Below are 19393 nucleotides of genomic sequence, written 5' to 3' on the forward strand. Positions count from 1 at the left end.
CAGAGACAGAGACAGAGACAGAAAGAGAGAGAGAGAGAGAGAGAGAGAGAGAGAGACAGAGAGACAGAGAGACAGAGAGACAGAGAGACAGAGAGACAGAGACAGAGACAGAGAGAGAGAGAGAGAGAGAGAGAGAGAGAGAGAGAGAGCAACAGCAACTGCTTGCTTGTATGTTTGTAGCTACAACACAGTTTACTTTCAAGAAAAGAAAGGTATAGAGGTGAGGTGAGAACGGAAATAACGATAATAGATGAAAAGAGAAGATACGATAAAAAATAGACACGCTAAAGCTGAAAATGGCAATGAATAACGCTTATCGCAATAACAGCGGTGAGAAGAATAAAGAAAATAGTAGTAAATGATAGCAATAGCGATAATGGTAATAGGGACAGACATGAATATACAAAAACCTTTGCCTCTGAAATAGCCATCTCCATCCAAGTTGTGGGAAGGTAACAAGTGGAGAAGGGAGGTGGAATGGAGGAAGGGAGAAGAAGAGAAAGAGTAGAAAGGAGAAGGGAAGAAAGGGAGCAGAGGAGTGGGATAGGAAACGGAAGAAGAGGAATGAGGAGAGGGAGAAGAGGAGTAAGGAAGACTGGAGGAAGGAGGAAAAGGAGAAGGGGTGAGGAAGAGAGAGAGGAGGAGGAGAGGGAAGGACAACGGGTAAAGGAGAGATGGAGGAGGAAAGGGAGAAGAGTGAGAAAAAGAAGGAGTAAGGAAGAGAGGGAGAAAAGGGAGATAAGAAGTTACAAAGAAAAGGAGATAAGAAGTAAGAGAAAAGACGTGAGGAGGAGGAGAATTGGGTGGAAAAGAGTGAGTTAGGAAGAGAGGGAGAGGAGTGAGGAGGAGAGAAATAAAGAAGGTGTGAGGAGGAAAGGAAGAATAGGAGTGAAGGAGAAGAGATGAGAGAAACAGGGGAAAATGGTAGAAAGGAGCTTAAAAGGTGCTTCATTTCTACACATACATACATATATGAATGATATGTATCTATTCATAAGTCAACTTATCTATTCACATATCTATCCATTTATCTATCTATTCATCAGTCTACTCATATATCCATCTAGTTATCTATCGATTCATCTACATTTATCGATATGTATCTATTCATCTATATTTTTCTATATACTATCTTTCTTTTTTGTCAAGTTCAGTTTATCTAAACCTGTATTAGTCATCATTATTAGTATCTTTATTATCATTATCATTATTATTTATTATGATTATCATTATTTTTATATCATTTTCATTATCATTATTACTATTATTGCTATTGTTATTATTATTATCATCATCATCATTAATATCACTGCTGTAGTCTGTCTTTCTGTCTCTCTGTCTGTCTCTCTCTCTGTTTATCTACGTACATTTGTAAACATTTTTATGCATATGTTTGTCAGATATTTCCGTCTCAGTGTTGATCCAGATACGTTTTTCCCAGAACTATATTACTCGATCTAAATCTTGCCGATTTGGTGGGAAATTAATTTTACTTCAACCGATTTTAAAAGTAGAATGCAATCACCTCAGATGTTAAAGAAATGAAGAGAAAAAGATTCTGTTTTGTATGTTTGTTTGTTTGTTTCCTCGGGATGGTGAGGTGTGCCCCCCCCCTCCTCAATGTCCGCCGCTGTGACAATATCTATGACAGATTACTTCCTAATTTTGTCATTATTGGCATATCATGGTATTTTTACTTAAACTGTTATGTTATATACTTTTTCCTTACAGAATCGCTTTAAAACAAACCTGAACTTCTGTCTTGAATTATTGCTATTCATTCAACTTCCTGTTAGATGAAATCTTGTTTTTATCTTTCTTATAATTTTCTGTTGGAATAACGTTTGCGAAGAGAAAAGTGAATCAATATAAAACTTTTGTAAGTCGCTATTAAATTACATGTTTTACAGTATGTTTAAAAGAATACTCTCCGAATATATGATATATCAATTGGTTTAAATAGAAAAAAAGTATATATATATATATATATATATATATATATATATATATATAAAGTTTCATGAGAATAGAGAATAAGATGAAGTGTAAACAAGAATTACAACATACACGGTACAAAATAGAAGATGTGTGGTTAGCACAGGATCCAGCTGTCACAATGCAATAGTAGTATTTCACTCCCTGGTAGCTGTACTGTCTGGTTTGTCTAGTTTGTATTTGTATTTCATTGCGGACCATAAGTAGCATTTATTTATTTCATGACACTGAATTACAGTGAAAACAAACCTTTCAAAATATATAGGTAATTCTGAAGCTGATGTAAAATAGATATCATTCTTCTCTCCTATGAAATCGTATTTCTTATCTGAAGTAGGCAAGGTGGAACGGAGATAACACTAAGCAAGATAATAAAACAAAATTTGCTTCTTCTTTTGCCTCTTTCCTTCCTTCCACCTTCTCTACTCCGTCTTGATTTTTATTTGTTTCTCTTCATCACTTGTTTGTCCTCTTCTTCCTCCTCCCATTCTTTGCTTCTCATATAACTAATACAGGTATATGATTATGAGAGGACTAACAGCAAAATTCCTATTCCTCTGCATTGTAAGGACTGGAGAAAGAGACAGAAACAAAAGTAGAAAGATATGTGCAATGGAAGGGAAGTAGATAGAGATGCAAACAGAAATTCATGCATAAAAATTACAGTATTAGTATCCGTCGGGGATTGAACCCGAGTCTGTCGCGTAGGAGGCGACCGTGCTAACCACTACACCACGGAAGCTTCTTTCATATCAATGAATTTCAGTATAATTATCATGTAGATTTTATCAGAACACTCATTACACTTATGTATGTGATGTTAAATACATATGTGCATGTTTTTAAAATATCTCTTTACTTGGCTCCTTCAAAAACCCTTTCCTAAAATATCCAGTTAAAAGAAAAAATACCTATCTTCAGTGCAATGGTAGGTATACAATGGTAGGTATACAATAACAATACATCTTACTCTTTTAGTGAAAGTACACACACACATACACATATGTATTTAACATCACATACACAGGTGTACTATAAATGTTCTCGTAAAAGCTACAATATAATTCTAGCAAAATTCATATAATTTATACATATTACCTGTTGTAGTGGTTATCACAGGCGCCTCTTACGCGACAGACTCGGGTTCAATCCTCGACGGATAGTAAATGCTATTAATCTTTATGCATGAATTTCTGTTTGTATCTCTTCTTACCTTCGTTCCACAACTTTCTACTTTTGTTTCTCTTTCTCCGGTGTTTACAATGCGAAGGAGTATGAAGGAATTAGAGGGTTTGATTTTTCTTTGTTAGTGTTTATACGCGTTTTCACAATTATGCTGTTAGTTCTCTCGTAATCATATGACTGTATTAGTGGTATGGGAAGCAAAGAATGGGAGGACGACGAAGAGAACGAAAACGTGAAGAGAAAGAAAAATGAAGACGGAGTAGAAAAGATGAAAGAGGCAAAAGAAGTAAATTTTGTTTTAATATCTTGCTTAGTACATCTTCGTTCCACTTTGCCTACTTCAGATAAGAAAGACGATTTCATAAGAAAGAGGAATGATCTCGATTTTTCTAAAGTAGTTTGATAATTACCTTTATATTTTGAAAGGTTTGTTTTCACTGTAGTTCAGTGTCATAAAATAAATAAATGCTACTTATGGTCCATAATGAAATAAAATGCAAAGTAGACAAACCAGACAGTACAGCTACCAAGGCGTGAAATACTACTAAATTGTGACAGCTGGATCCTGTGCTAACCATATATCTTCTATTTTGTACCGTATGAGATGTAATTCTTGTTTGCATTTCATTTTATTCTCTCTTCTCATAAAACTATTTGTTCGGATATATATATATATATGCCATTTGGTAGATCATCTATTTCATTCGAAGATTTTCAAAACGATTAGTCTTTTAAACATACTGAGAAAGCATGTAATTTCATAGCTACTTACATAACTTCTATATTGATTTATATTTGACTTCGAAAACGTACCGCGGTTGGGTAGAAACTGTTCCTCCAACAGAAAATTTTAAGAAATTTATGATGAAAACAAGATTTCATCTAACAGGAATTCGAATGAAAGACAGAAATTCAAGTTTGTTTTAAAGCGATTCTGTAAAGAAAAAGTACACAAAGCAGATTAAGTAAAAATACCATGATATGCCATTAATCTGACATTAGGAAGTAATGTGTCATAGATATTGTCACAGCATCTGAAGTTATTACATTGCACTTTTAAAACCTGTTGGAACAAAATTTATCCCCCACCAAATTGAAAAGCTTTCGATCGAGTTCTATAATTCTGGGAAAAACGTGTCTGGATCAACACTGAGACGGAACTATATGACAAACATGTGTATAAAAAATGTTTGCAAATGCACGCACATAAACAGAGAGAGAGAGAGAGAGAGAGAGAGAGCACTAATAATGTTAATGATGCTAACAAGAACAACAATGGCAATCATAGTAATAATAATACTAAAAAAGAATAAAGGTAATGATAATAATAAAGAATAATGATGATAATAATGAATATATCAATAATGATAAGAAGCATCATTGGTAATGATGATAATAACAAATAACCAAAATCCCAATAACAACAATAATAATAATGATAATAAGAATAGGACGAGGAGGATAATAATAACAGCAACGATACGAAGAAGCTGTCACAATGTAGTAGTAGTATTTCACACCTTGGTAGCTGTACTGTCTGGTTTGTCTAGTTTGTATTTTCATTTCATTGCGGGCCATAAGTAGCATTTATTTATTTCATTACACTGAACTACAGTGAAAATAAACCTTTCAAAATATATAGGTAATTATGAAGCTGATTTAAATAGATATCATTCTTCTCTCCTATGAAATCGTATTTCTTATCTGAAGTAGGCAAAGTGGAACGAAGATAACACTAAGCAAGATAATAAAACAAAATTTGCTTCTTTTGTCTCTTTCCTTCCTTCCACCTTCTCTACTCCGTCTTGGTTTTTCTCCGTTTTGCATTTTATTTAATTATGGATCATATATTGCATTCATTTATTTCACGACACTGTGAACTACAGTGAAAACAAACCTTTCAAATTATATAGTGGAACGAAGATAACACTAACCAAGAAAATAAAACAAAATTTGCTTCTTTTTCTTGCCCCTTTCCTTCCTTCCACCTTCTCTTCATCACGTGTTCGTCCTCTTCGTCCTGCTCCCATTCTTTGCTTCTCATATCACTAATACAGTCATATGATTATGAGAGGACCAAGTCTGTCGCGTAGGAGGCGACCGTGCTAACCATTATGCAGCAGACTCATGTCATAATATTAATTAATTTTACTAGAATTCTATTGTAGTTTTTTACGATAATATTTATATACTATTTTATGTGATGCTAAATACATATGTGCACGTCTATATGACTGTATAAGTGATATGGAAAGCAAAGGATGGGAGGAGGACGAAGAGGACGAACAAGCGATGAAATAGAAATGAAAATTAAGACGAAGTAGAAAAGGTGGAAAGAAGGAAAGAGACAAAAGAAGAAGCAAATTTTGTTTTATTATCTTGCTTAAAATTTCACAGGAGAGAAGAATGATCTCTTTTTTACAGGAACTTGATAATTACCTGTATAGATTGAAAGATTTGCTGTCACTGTAGTTCACAGTGTCATGAAATAAATAAATGCTACTTGTGGTCCGTAATGAAATAAAAATGTAAAGTAGACAAACCAGACAGTACAGCTACCAAGGTACTGTTGCATTGTGACAGCTGGATCCTGTGCTAACTAAACATATTCTATTTTGTACCGTGATATGTTATAATTCTTGTTTCTTCTCATGAAACTATTTTTTCAGCTATATATATGTATATATGTTATTTATTTATATATACTATAAACCATTTGATATATCATATATTTCATTCGAAGATTTTCAAAACTAGTATTTTTTTAAAACATACTGAGAAAACATATAATTTCATAACGACTTACAGTTGTAAATTGAAATTCAGAAAGAGAAAGAAAAAAATGAAACCATGAAAGAATTGAAAATAAATATAAAATCCTTGGATATTTGGTTAAACGAATAAATATATATTAATAGATATGCGGAAACAAATAAAAGCCTTAAGATAAATGTGATTAAACGTGAGCAAAATAAATCATCGGAGTTTCTCAATACTGTGCTTCCCCGTTTTCCTTTACATTCTACCCATTTTCTGTGAAAACATAAACAGGTGCATTTCTAATACTTTTAAACAATTATTGATGGCATGCCTTTCACAAACACATACACAAACAAACACACACACAGATATATCTATAATATATATATAAATATACAAACATATATATATATATATATATATATATACATATAAGTTTCAACTGAGCAGGTGTACCGGCCAACAAGAAATGATATAACCGAAATCTAAATGGAGACGCGGCAGTCTATCGATAGCATGGTTTGTAAGTTTGTGAATGTGTTTTGTGTAAATATATTTACATATATATACATGTGTGTGTGTGTGTGTGTGAATATATATGTATAAATATGTATAAATTCATACATACATACATACATTATATATATATATATATATATATATATATATATATATATATATATATATATATATATATATATATATATATATATATATACGTAACCACAGCCACATCCACATACATATATACATAAATGGAGAGAGAAATGCAAGTTTGTGTATGTTTGTGCGTGTATATATATATATATATATATATATATATATATATATAGAGAGAGAGAGAGAGAGAGAGAGAGAGAGAGAGAGAGAGAGAGAGAGAGAGAGAGAGAGAGAGAGAGAGAGAGAGAGTGGTTTACATAATGAGCTAGGATGCAGACATGTATTTTATCGTTACCTCTGGTCGATTTACACCTAACTGAACTCCTATCAAATTTTCCAGTCGTTGGTATAAATAAAAGCCCTTAGGTAAATGTCATCAAACTTGATCAAAATAAAGTTTGCTTTAAAATACCGAAATCTGTCATCGGAGGTTCTCAATACTGGGTTTCCTCGTTTTCTTTTAAATTCTATCCATTTTCTATGATAACATAACCTGCGAACATGATCTAGTAAACCAACGAGAATTGATAACTTGTTGATAACTTGATATGCAAAGAACTAAAAGAGCATTTTACACACACACACACACACAAATATATATATATATATATATATATATATATATATACATATATAAACACATATATGTGTGTGTGTGTATGTTTGTGTGTAAGTTTAAACTGAAAATTAGATAAAAAGCTTAAGAAAAACATGCATTTTTTTTATATAAATTTGATAAAAGATAAAATGGACCTTAAAATGCGGAAACAGTATCATAGAAGGTTCTCAACACTGTGCTTCCCCGTTTTCCTTTTAATGCTGCCCATTTTCTTTGATGTGTAGCTTACTGTGTACTATTCAATGTTATTATGATCATTACTTTCATTGTCAATCTTCTAAGTAATATGAATATGATATCCATGACTTCAAAATGGCTTCATCATTTGTATCATTTGAAATTTAGTATCCATATAATATTGTAACTCTCTATATAATATTTCAAAGTCAAATTGTAACTCCTCTCTCTATAATATTTCAAAGTCAAATCGTAACCCCTCCCTACCTGCTTCTCTTCATATATTATTAACTTTTTACTGCTGACTCGTTTGACCACAAATTTCGACAAATGAATGTGGACTTGCAAATTGGATTGGTTATACCTGTAAATAAACTATATAACTTACTGGTATTTTTGAAATGCGTATTTTAATGGTATTATCGATTTGGAAGTCTGTCAAAAGTAATTATGATAACGATAATGGTAACAGCATGCTTAGTTGACATAAGAAGGAAGATGGGTAGTTTTTTTTTTATTCTTACTATTTTTAGATAGTTTAGAAAAAAAACAGGTTTTTGGAGCCAAGGAAAGGGGTATTTAAAAAGGCTTTTAACTTCATTTGATTTTTTAAAGATTGGATACATTTCAGTGCAAAGGTAGGTATCCAGTAATGTATAATGCATCTTACTCCTTTTAAAAAGTACACACACACATACACATATGTATGTAACATCACATAAACAAGTGTAATAGAAATGTTCCCGTAAAAAATAAAATATAACTATAGTAAAATTCAATAGATGCAATGTGTCTATGGTGTAGTGGTTAACATGTTCGCCTCCTACGCGAAAGACTCGGGTTCAATCCCCGACAGATGCTACTTAGAGAACTTTTATGCATGAATTTCTGTTTGCATCTCTATCTACTTACCTTCCGTTCCATATATCTTTCTACTTTTACTTTTGTTTCTTCCTCCGATGTTTACGATGCGAAGGAGTATGAAGGAATTGGAGGGATTGATTTTGTATTTTTTTTCATTTCCTTTGATTGTCAGTGTTTATGCGCCTTTTCGCAATTTTGATGTTAGTCCTCTCATAATCATATGACTGTACTTGTAGAAGAAAGGAAGATAGAAGGGAAATTGAGGACAAGGGGGTAGGGTTTTAGAAATAGTGAATAGGAGAGAGAAAAGTGGAGAGGGAAAAAGAGCGAAGAGAGGACGAATGGAAGAGAGAAGAGAAAGAAAATTAAGGATGAAGAAGACCCTTAGGAGAGGGAAAGCAAAGGAGAGTAGGGGAAAATGAAGAGGAAACGAAAGAGGGGAGAAAAGGGGAAGAGGGGACATAGGAAGAGAGCATTTGAAAGGAAAGAAAGGGGGAGTTAAAGAACGTGAAAAAGAGAGAGAAAAAGCGAGAAAATTCACGGGATGGGAAGTAGGAGAACATTTTTATTTGTTTTGTTTATGCTTCCACGTGCTTTCCCGATGTCTTTCTGTTGTTGTTTTCTTGCTTAGTTTGTTTCACAGTCTTTGTATTTTAAATATCGTGCTTCTCCTTCTCTGCATTCTTCTTTATTCCTTTGTATTGATGTTGTTATCACTATCCTTCTCCTCCTATTCTTTTGTTGTTGTTATTATGGTTATGGTTATCATTATCATTACACCTGTTGTCTCTTATTATCATTAATAGTATCTTTATTATCATTATCATTATTATTCATTATGATTATCATTATTTTTATATAATTTTCATTATCATTATTACTGTTATTGCCATTGTTATTATTGTTATCATCATAATCATTAATGTCATTGTTGCTGTAGTCTTTCTGTCTCTCTGTCTCTCTCTCTCTCTGTTTATCTACGTACATTTGTAAACATTTTTATACACATGTTTGTCATATATTTCCGTTTCAGTGTTGATCCAGATACGTTTTCCCCAGAACTATATTACTCGATCGAAATCTTGCCAATTTGGTGGGAGAACAATTTTGCTTCAACCGATTTTAAAAGTAGAATGCAATCACCTCAGATGTCAAAGAAATGAAGAGAAAAAGATTCTGTTTTGCTTGTTTGTTTGTTTGTTTCCTCGGGGTGGCGTGGTGTGCCCCCCCCCCCCCTCCTCAATGTCCGCCGCTGTGACAATATCTATGACAGATTACTTCCTAATTTTGTCAGATTATTGGCATATCATGGTATTTTTACTTAAACTGTTGTGTGTACTTTTTCCTTACAGAATCGCTTTAAAACAAACCTGAACTTCTGTCTTGAATTATTGCTATTCATTCGAATTCCTGTTAGATGAAATCTTGTTTTTATCTTTCTTATAATTTTCTGTTGAAATAACGTTTACGAAGAGAAAAGTGAATCAATATACAACTTCTGTAAGTCGTTATTAAATTACATGCTTTGCAGTATGTTTAAAAGAACACTCGTTTTAAAATCTTCGAATATATGATATATCAATTGGTTTGAATAAAAAATTATATATATACATATACCTAAAAAAAAGTTTTATGAGAATAGAGAATAAGATGAAGTGTAAACAAGAATTACAACATTTCATACGGTAGAAAATAGAAGATTTGTGGTTAGCACAGGATCCAGCTGTCACAATGCAATAGTAGTATTTCACACCTTGGTAGCTGTACTGTCTGGTTTGTCTAGTTTGTATTTTTATTTCATTGCGGACCATAAGTAGCATTTATTTATTTATTACACTGAACTACAGTGAAAACAAACCTTTCAAAATATATAGGTAATTATAAAGCTGATGTAAAATAGATATCATTCTCCTCTCATATAAAATCGTATTTCTTATCTGAAGTAGGCAAAGTGGAACGCAGATAACGCTAAGCAAGATAATAAAACAAAATTTGCTTCTTCTTTTGCCTCTTTCCTTCCTTCCACCTTCTCTACTCCGTCTTGATTTTTTATTTGTTTCTCTTCATCACTTGTTCGCTCTCTTCGTCCTTCTCCCATTCTTTGCTTCTCATATAACTAATACAGTCATATGATTATGAGAGGACTAACAGCAAAATTCCTATTCCTCCGCATTGTAAGGACTGGAGAAAGAGACAGAAACAAAAGTAGAAATATATGTTGAACGGAAGGGAAGTAGATAGAGATGCAAACAAAAATTAATGCATAAAATATTTGCAGTATTAGTATCCGTCGGGGATTGAACCCGAGTCTGTCGCGTAGGAGGCGACCGTGCTAACCACTACACCACGGAACCTTCTTTCATATAGATGAATTTCAGTTAACTTATTATGTAGATTTTATCAAAACACTCATATTGCACTTATGTATGTGATGTTAAATACATATGTGCATGTTTGTGTGTACTTTCACTAAAGGAGTAAGAAGTCTTAAACATTATTGTACACCTACCATTGCAATGAAATATGTCCAGAATTAAAAAGGAAAAAAAATCAAATGAATTTATCAACCTTTTTAAATATCTCTTTACTTGGCTCCTTCAAAAACCCTTTCCTAAAATATCCAGTTAAAAGAAAAAATACCTATCTTCAGTGCAATGGTAGGTATACAATGGTAACAATACATCTTACTCTTTTAGTGAAAATACACAAACACAAACACATACGTACTTAACATCTCATACACAGGTGTAATTTAAATGTTCTCGTAAAAGCTACAATATAATTCTAGCAAAATTCATACAATTTATTCATATTACCTGTTGTATTGGTTACCACAGTCGCCTCCCACGCGACAGACTCGGGTTCAGTCCTCGACGGATAGTAAATGCTATTAATCTTTATGCATGAATTTCTGTTTGTATCTCTTCTTACCTTCGTTCCACAACTTTCTACTTTTGTTTCTCTTTCTCCGCTGTTTACAATGCGAAGGAGTATGAAGGAATTAGAGGGTTTGATTTTTCTTTGTTAGTGTTTATAAGCGTTTTCACAATTATGCTGTTAGTTCTCTCGTAATCATATGACTGTATTAGTGGTATGGGAAGCAAAGAATGGGAGGAGGACGAAGAGGACGAACAAGTGAGGAAGAGAAAGAAAAATGAAGACGGAGTAGAAAAGATGAAAGAGGCAAAAGAAGTAAATTTTGTTTTAATATCTTGCTTAGTGTTATCTTCGTTCCACTTCGCCTACTTCAGATAAGAAAGACGATTTCACAGGAGAGAGGAATGATCTCTATTTTTCTAAAGTAGTTTGATAATTACCTTTATATTTTGAAAGGTTTGTTTTCACTGTAGTTCAGTGTCATAAAATAAATAAATGCTACTTATGGTCCGTAATGAAATAAAATGCAAAGTAGACAAACCAGGCAGTACAGCTACCAAGGCGTGAAATTCTACTAAATTGTGACAGATGGATCCTGTGCTAACCATATATCTTCTATTTTGTACCGTATGAGATGTAATTCTTGTTTGCATTTCATTCTATTCTCTCTTCTCATGAAACTATTTTTTTCGGATATATGCATATATATATATATATATATATATATATATATATATATATATATATATATATATATATATATATATATACCATTTGGTAGATCATCTATTTCATTCAAAGATTTTCAAAACGAGTAGTCTTTTAAACATACTGAGAAAGCATGTAATTTCATAGCTACTTACATAACTTCTATATTGATTTATATTTGACTTCGAAAACGTACCGCGGTTGGGTAGAAACTGTTCCTCCAACAGAAAATTTTAAGAAATTTATGATGAAAACAAGTTTTCATCTAATAGGAATTCGAATGAAAGACAGAAATTCAAAGTTCGAGTTCTATAATTCTGGGAAAAACGTGTCTGGATCAACACTGAGACGGAACTATATGACAAACACGTGCATAAAAATGTTTGCAAATGCACGCACATAAACAGAGAGAGAGAGAGAGAGAGCAGTAATAATGTTGATGATGCTAACAAGAACAACAATGGCAATCAACTAATAATAATAGTAATAATAATATTAAAAAAGTATAAAGATAATGATGATAATAAAGAATAATGATGATAATGATGAATATACCCATAACGATAAGAAGCATCATTGGTAATGATGATAATAACAAATAACTAAAATCCCAATAACAACAATAATAATAATGATAATAAGAATAGGATGAGGAGGATAATAATAACAGCAACAATACGAAGAAGCTGTCACAATGTAGTAGTAGTATTTCACACCTTGGTAGCTGTACTGTCTGGTTTGTCTAGTTTGTATTTTTATTTCATTGCAGACCATACGTAGCATTTATTTATTTCATGACACTGAATTACAGTGAAAACAAACCTTTCAAAATATATAGGTAATTATGAAGCTGATGTAAAATAGATATCATTCTCCTCTCATATGAAATCGTATTTCTTATCTGAAGTAGGCAAAGTGGAACGGAGATAACACTAAGCAAGATAATAAAACAAAATTTGCTTCTTCTTTTGCCTCTTTCCTTCCTTCCACCTTCTCTACTCCGTCTTGATTTTTATTTCTTTCTCTTCATCACTTGTTCGCCCTCTTCGTCCTCCTCCCATTCTTTGCTTCTCATATAACTAATACAGTCATATGATTATGAGAGGACTAACAGCAAAATTCCTATTCCTCCGCATTGTAAGGACTGGAGAAAGAGACAGAAACAAAAGTAGAAAGATATATGGAACGGAAAGTTAGTAGATAGAGATGCAAACAGAAGTTCATGTATAAAATACCATCCCTAGTATCCGTCGGGGATTGAACCCGAGTCTGTCGCGTAGGAGGCGACAGTGCTAACCACTACACCACGGAAGCTTCTTTCATATAGATGAATTTCAGTAAATTTATTATGTAGATTTTATCAGAACACTAATATTACACTTATGTATGTGATGTTAAATACATATGTGCACGTTGGTGTGTACTTTCACTAAAGGAGCAAGTTGTATTAAACATTATTGGCAAAAGGCAAAAGAAGTAAATTTTGTTTTAATATCTTGCTTAGTGTTATCTTCGTTCCACTTTGCCTACTTCAGATAAGAAAGACGATTTCATAGGAAAGAGGAATGATCTCTATTTTTCTATAGTAGTTTGATAATTACCTTTATATTTTGAAAGGTTTGTTTTCACTGTAGTTCAGTGTCATAAAATAAATAAATGCTACTTATGGTCCGGAATGAAATAAAATGCAAAGTAGACAAACCAGGCAGTACAGCTACCAAGGCGTGAAATACTTCTAAATTGTGACAGCTGGATCCTGTGCTAATCATATATCTTCTATTTTGTACCGTATGAGATGCTATTCTTGTTTGTATTTCAGTTTATTCTCTCTTCTCATGAAACTATTTTTTTCGGATATATATATATGTGTATATATATATATATATATATATATATATATATATATATATATATATATATATATATATATATATATACCATTTGGTAGATCATCTATTTCATGAAACTATTTTTTTTTTCGATATATATATATATATATATATATATATATATATATATATATATATATATATATATATATATATATATATATATATATATATATATATATATAAACCATTTGGTAGATCATCTATTTCATTCGAAGATTTTCAAAACGATTAGTCTTTTAAACATACTGAGAAAGCATGTAATTTCATAGCTACTTACATAACAGCTATATTGATTTACATTTGACTTCGAAAACGTGCTGCGGTTGGGTAGAAACTGTTCCTCCAACAGAATATTTTAAGAAATTTATGATGAAAACAAGATTTCATCTAACAGGAATTCGAATGAAAGACAGAAATTCAAGTTTGTTTTAAAGCAATTTTCCAAGGAAAAAAGTACACAAAGCAGATTAAGTAAAAATACCATGATATGCCATTAGTCTGGCATTAGGAAGTAATGTGTTAAGGATATTGTCACAGCATCTGAAGTTATTACATTGTACTTTTAAAACTTGTTGAAACAAAATTTATCCCCCACCAAATTGACAAGCTTTCGATCGAGTTATATAATTCTGGGAAAAACGTGTCTGGATCAACACTGAGACGGAACTATATGACAAACATGTGCATAAAAAGGTTTGCAAATGCACGCACATAAACAGAGAGAGAGAGAAGGAGAGAGAGAGACAGAGCAGCAGTAATAATGTTAATGATGCTAACAAGAACAACAATGGTTATCATAGTGATGATAATAAAGAATAATGATGATAATAATGAATATACCAATAAATGATAAGAAGCATCATTGGTAATGATGATAATAACAAATAACTAAAATCCCAATAACAACAATAATAATAATGATAATAAGAATAGGATGAGGAGGATAATAACAGCAACAATACGAAGAAGCTGTCACAATGTAGTAGTAGTAGTATTTCACTCCTTGGTAGCTGTACTGTCTGGTTTGTCTAGTTTGTATTTGTATTTCATTGCGGACCATAAATAGCATTTATTTATTTCATGACACTGAATTACAGTGAAAACAAACCTTTCAAAATATATAGGTAATTATAAAGCTGATGTAAAATAGATATCATTCTCCTCTCATATGAAATCGCATTTCTTATCTGAAGTAGGCAAGGTGGAACGAAGATAACACTAAGCAAGATAATAAAACAAAATTTGCTTCTTTTGTCTCTTTCCTGCCTTCCACCTTCTCTACTCCGTCTTGGTTTTTCTCCGTTTTGCATTTTATTTCATTATGGATCATATATTGAATTCATTTATTTCACGACACTGTGAACTACAGTGAAAACAAACCTTTCAAATTATATAGTGGAACGAAGATAAAACTAAGCAATATAATAAAACAAAATTTGCTTCTTCTCTTGCCCGTTTCCTTCTTTCCACCTTCTCTTCATCACGTGTTCGTCCTCTTCGTCCTGCTCCCATTCTTTGCTTCTCATATCAACACTAATACTAATTTTACTAGAATTCTATTGTAGTTTTTACGAGAATATTTATATACTACTTTATGTGATGCTAAATACATATGTGCACGTCTATATGACTGTATAAGTGATATGGAAAGCAAATGATGGGAGGAGGACGAAGAGGACGAACAAGCGATGAAATAGAAATGAAAATCAAGACGAAGTAGAAAAGGTGGAAAGAAGGAAAGAGACAAAAGAAGAAGCAAATTTTGTTTTATTATCTTGCTTAAAATTTCACAGGAGAGAAGAATGATCTCTTTTTTACAAGAACTTGATAATTGCCTATATAAATTGAAATATTTGCTGTCACTGTAGTTCACACCTAACTGAACTCCTATCACATTTTCCAGTCGTTGGTATAAATAAAAGCCCTTAGGTAAATGTCATCTAACTTGATCAAAATAAAGTTTGCTTTAAAATACCGAAATCTGTCATCGGAGGTTCTCAATACTGGGTTTCCTCGTTTTCTTTTAAATTCTATCCATTTTCTATGATAACAACCTGCGAGCATGAACTGGCAAACCAACGAGAATTGATAACTTGTTGATAACTTGATAATATGCAAAGAACTAAAAGAGCATTTTACACACACACACACACAAATATACATATATATATATATATATATATATATATATATATATATATATATATACATATATAAACACATATGTGTGTGTGTGTGTATGTTTGTGTGTAAGTTTAAACTGAAAATTAGATAAAAAGCTTAAGAAAAATATTTTTTTTTTTATAAATTTGATAAAAGATAAAATGGACCTTAATATGCGGAAAAAGTATCATAGAAGGTTCTCAACACTGTGCTTCCCCGTTTTCCTTTTAATGATGCCCATTTTCTCTGATGAGTAGCTTACCGTGTACTAGCCAATGTTATTATGATCATTACTTTCATTGTCAATATTCTAAGTAATATGAATATGATATCCATGACTTCAAAATGGCTTTATCATTTGTATCATTTGAAATTTAGTATCCATATAATATTGTAACTCTCTCTATAATATCTCAAAGTCAAATTGTAACCGCTCCCTTCCTCCTCTTCTTATATTAATAACTTTTTACTGCTGACTCGTTATCCACAAATTTCGACAAATGAATGTGGACTTGCAAATTGGATTGGTTATACCTGTAAATAAACTATATATTTACTGGTATTTTTTGAAATGCGTATTTTAATGGTATTATCGATTTGGAAGTCTGTCAAAAGTAATTATGATAACGATAATGGTAACAGCATGATTAGTTGACATAAGAAGGAAGATGGTTATTTTTTATTATTATTATTATTATTATTATTATTAGATAGTTTTGAAAAAAAAAAGTTTTTTTGAGCCAAGGAAAGGGGGATTTAAAAAGGTTTTTAACTTTATTTGATTTTTTAAAGATTGGATACATTTCATTTGATTTTTTAAAGATTGGATACATTTCAGTGCAAAGGTAGGTATCCAGTAATGCATAATGCATCTTACTCCTTTTAAAAAGTACACACACATACACATATGTATGTAACCACATAAACAAGTGTAATAGAAATGTTCCCGTAAAAAATAAAATGTAACTATAGTAAACTACATTACATGTAATGTGTCTATGGTGTAGCGGTTAACATGGTCGCCTCCTACGCGACAGACTCGGGTTCAATCCCCGACAGATGCTACTTAGACAACTTTTACGCATGAATTTCTGTTTGCATCTCTATCTACTTAACTTCCGTTCCATATATCTTTCTAATTTTGCTTCTGTCTCTTCTTCCGGTGTTTACAATGCAAAGGAATATGAAGCAATTGGAGGGATTGATTTTGTATTTTTTTATTTGCTTTGCTGTTTGTTGGTGTTTCTGTGCGTTTTCATTATTTTCATGTTCGTCCTCTCATAATCATATGACTGTATTAGTTATATGAGAAGCAAAGAAATAAGATGAGGACGAAGAGGACGAACAACTGATGAAGAGAAGGAAATAAATGAAGACGGAGTAGAAAAGGTGGAAGGAAGGAAAGCGGCAAAAGAAGAAGCAAATTTTGTTTTATTAGCTTGCTTAGCGTTATCTTCGTTCCACTTTGCCTACTTCAGATAAGAAATGCGATTTCATAGGAGAGAAGAATGATCTCTCTCTCTCTCTCTCTCTCTCTCTATCTCTCTCTATCTCTCTCTCTCTCTCTCTCTCTCTCTCTTTATGGTGCATAATGAAATAAAATGCAAAGTAGACAAACCAGACAGTGCAGCTACCAAGGTGTGAAATACTATTATTGCATCGTGACAGCTGGATCCTGTGCAAACCATATTGCAGGTAAAGCGAAAAAATAAGGTTTTAAATTCTAAAAAGAAAAAAAATGAAGAATGGAAGAAAGAATTGGATTCTCCAATAAGAGAAGGGAGTGTTATATCCATCATAAGACTTAGATGAATAATAAACTCAAAATAAGAGACGGAGGGAGAAAATGGAAGAAAGCGGGGGAGAGAAAGAGAAAAGTGTATTTATCTCTGAACAGCATATTCACATGACGCGCATATAAAGAATGGAAGCACACACACACATATATAATATATATATATATATATATATATATATATATATATATATATATATATATATATATATATATATGTGTGTGTGTGTGTGTGTGTGTGTGTGTGTGTGTGTGTGTGTGTGTGTGTGTGTGTGTGTGTGTGTGAGAGAGAGAGAGAGAGAGAGAGAGTGTCTGTATATGCATACATATGAGTATATTTATTTATTTATTTATAATATACATATAAATGAAGTTGGCCTTAAAACACCGAAATCTGTCATCGGAGGTTCTCAATACTGGGTTTCCTCGTTTTCTTTAAATTCTATCCATTTTCTGTGATAACATAACTGCGAACATTATCTAGTAAGCCAACGAGAATTGATAACTTGTTAAAAGAAAAAAATAATTTACAAAGAACTGAAAGAGCATTTTATATACACACACGCATACATATATACATATGCGAGTGTGTGTATATGTACATATACATATATATATATATATATATATATATATATATATATATATATATATATATATATATATATGTGTGTGTGTGTGTGTGTGTGTGTGTGTGTACACACACACACACACACACACACACACACACATATACATACATATATATATATATATATATATATATATATATATATATATATATATATATATATATATGCGAGTGTGTGTATACACACACACACACACACACACACACACACACACACACATATATATATATATATATATATATATATATATATATATATATATATATATTTATGTATGTTCCATCCACATTGTATCCTTCGGGGCATAAGTAAACCGAAGGATACAATATGGATAGAACAACTGGAAGAAGATGTCCGGTTTCCTCTGCGACAAAAGTATACCATCGAAGGTGAAAGGCAGGATCCACATGGGAATCCAACCAGCGATGCTATTTGGTATGGAAACGCTACCCCTGAGTGCCCGTAACACCAAGAGACTAGAAGTGGCAGAAATGAAAATGCGCAGATGGGCATGTGGCCACACATTGAAAGATCACGTGAGGAACGAAGTGATTCGAGAAATATTTGGAATCATGCCCATTACGGAACGGTTCAGGAAAGCCCGACTAAGGTGGTTTGGTCATGTGAAAAGAAGAGACGAGGAGTATGCTGGGCGCAGAGTGCTAGAGATGGCACCACCAGCAAGAAGACGAAAAGGAAGGCCGAAATTGAGATGGATGGACTGCCTGAGAAAAGACCTGGAAGAGATGGAAGCAACAGAGGAAGACGCACTGGACCGGGAAACCTGGAGGAAGAGGATAGCTGCAGCGACCCTGTAATGTAAACGGGACAAGCTTGGAGAAGAAGAAAATCATATATATATCCGTATGTATATATATATATGGCATGAGATGAATGATTGCAGTTATATAGACTCATGAGAATATGAAATCAGTGAGATGAATAGTGTAATAGAGGGATTTATTAAAACATATATGGGGTGAATGAATGCAATCATATAACTTTAATAGCATGTAATTAAAAGAAAAGTATTATTTGTGATCAAGGGATATATTGATAACATTAC

General features: G+C 32.4%; 1 protein-coding gene and 1 non-coding gene across 2 annotated transcripts; one reads left to right on the forward strand and one right to left on the reverse strand.

Moving 5' to 3' along the window:
* Positions 1-2665: 2665 nt before the first annotated feature.
* Positions 2666-2737, reverse strand: TRNAR-CCU (transfer RNA arginine (anticodon CCU)). The gene has a single exon. It is a non-coding gene; the product is annotated as a tRNA-Arg (tRNA).
* A 15940-nt stretch (positions 2738-18677) lies between these two features.
* On the forward strand, positions 18678-19145 carry LOC138867814 (uncharacterized). Its single transcript, XM_070144621.1, has one exon. It carries the CDS (start codon positions 18678-18680, stop codon positions 19143-19145), a length of 468 nt encoding a protein of 155 aa, XP_070000722.1.
* The last annotated feature ends 248 nt before the right edge of the window (positions 19146-19393 follow it).

The sequence above is a fragment of the Penaeus vannamei genome, chromosome 32, assembly GCF_042767895.1.
Source record: "Penaeus vannamei isolate JL-2024 chromosome 32, ASM4276789v1, whole genome shotgun sequence".
Lineage (NCBI taxonomy): Eukaryota > Metazoa > Arthropoda > Malacostraca > Decapoda > Penaeidae > Penaeus > Penaeus vannamei.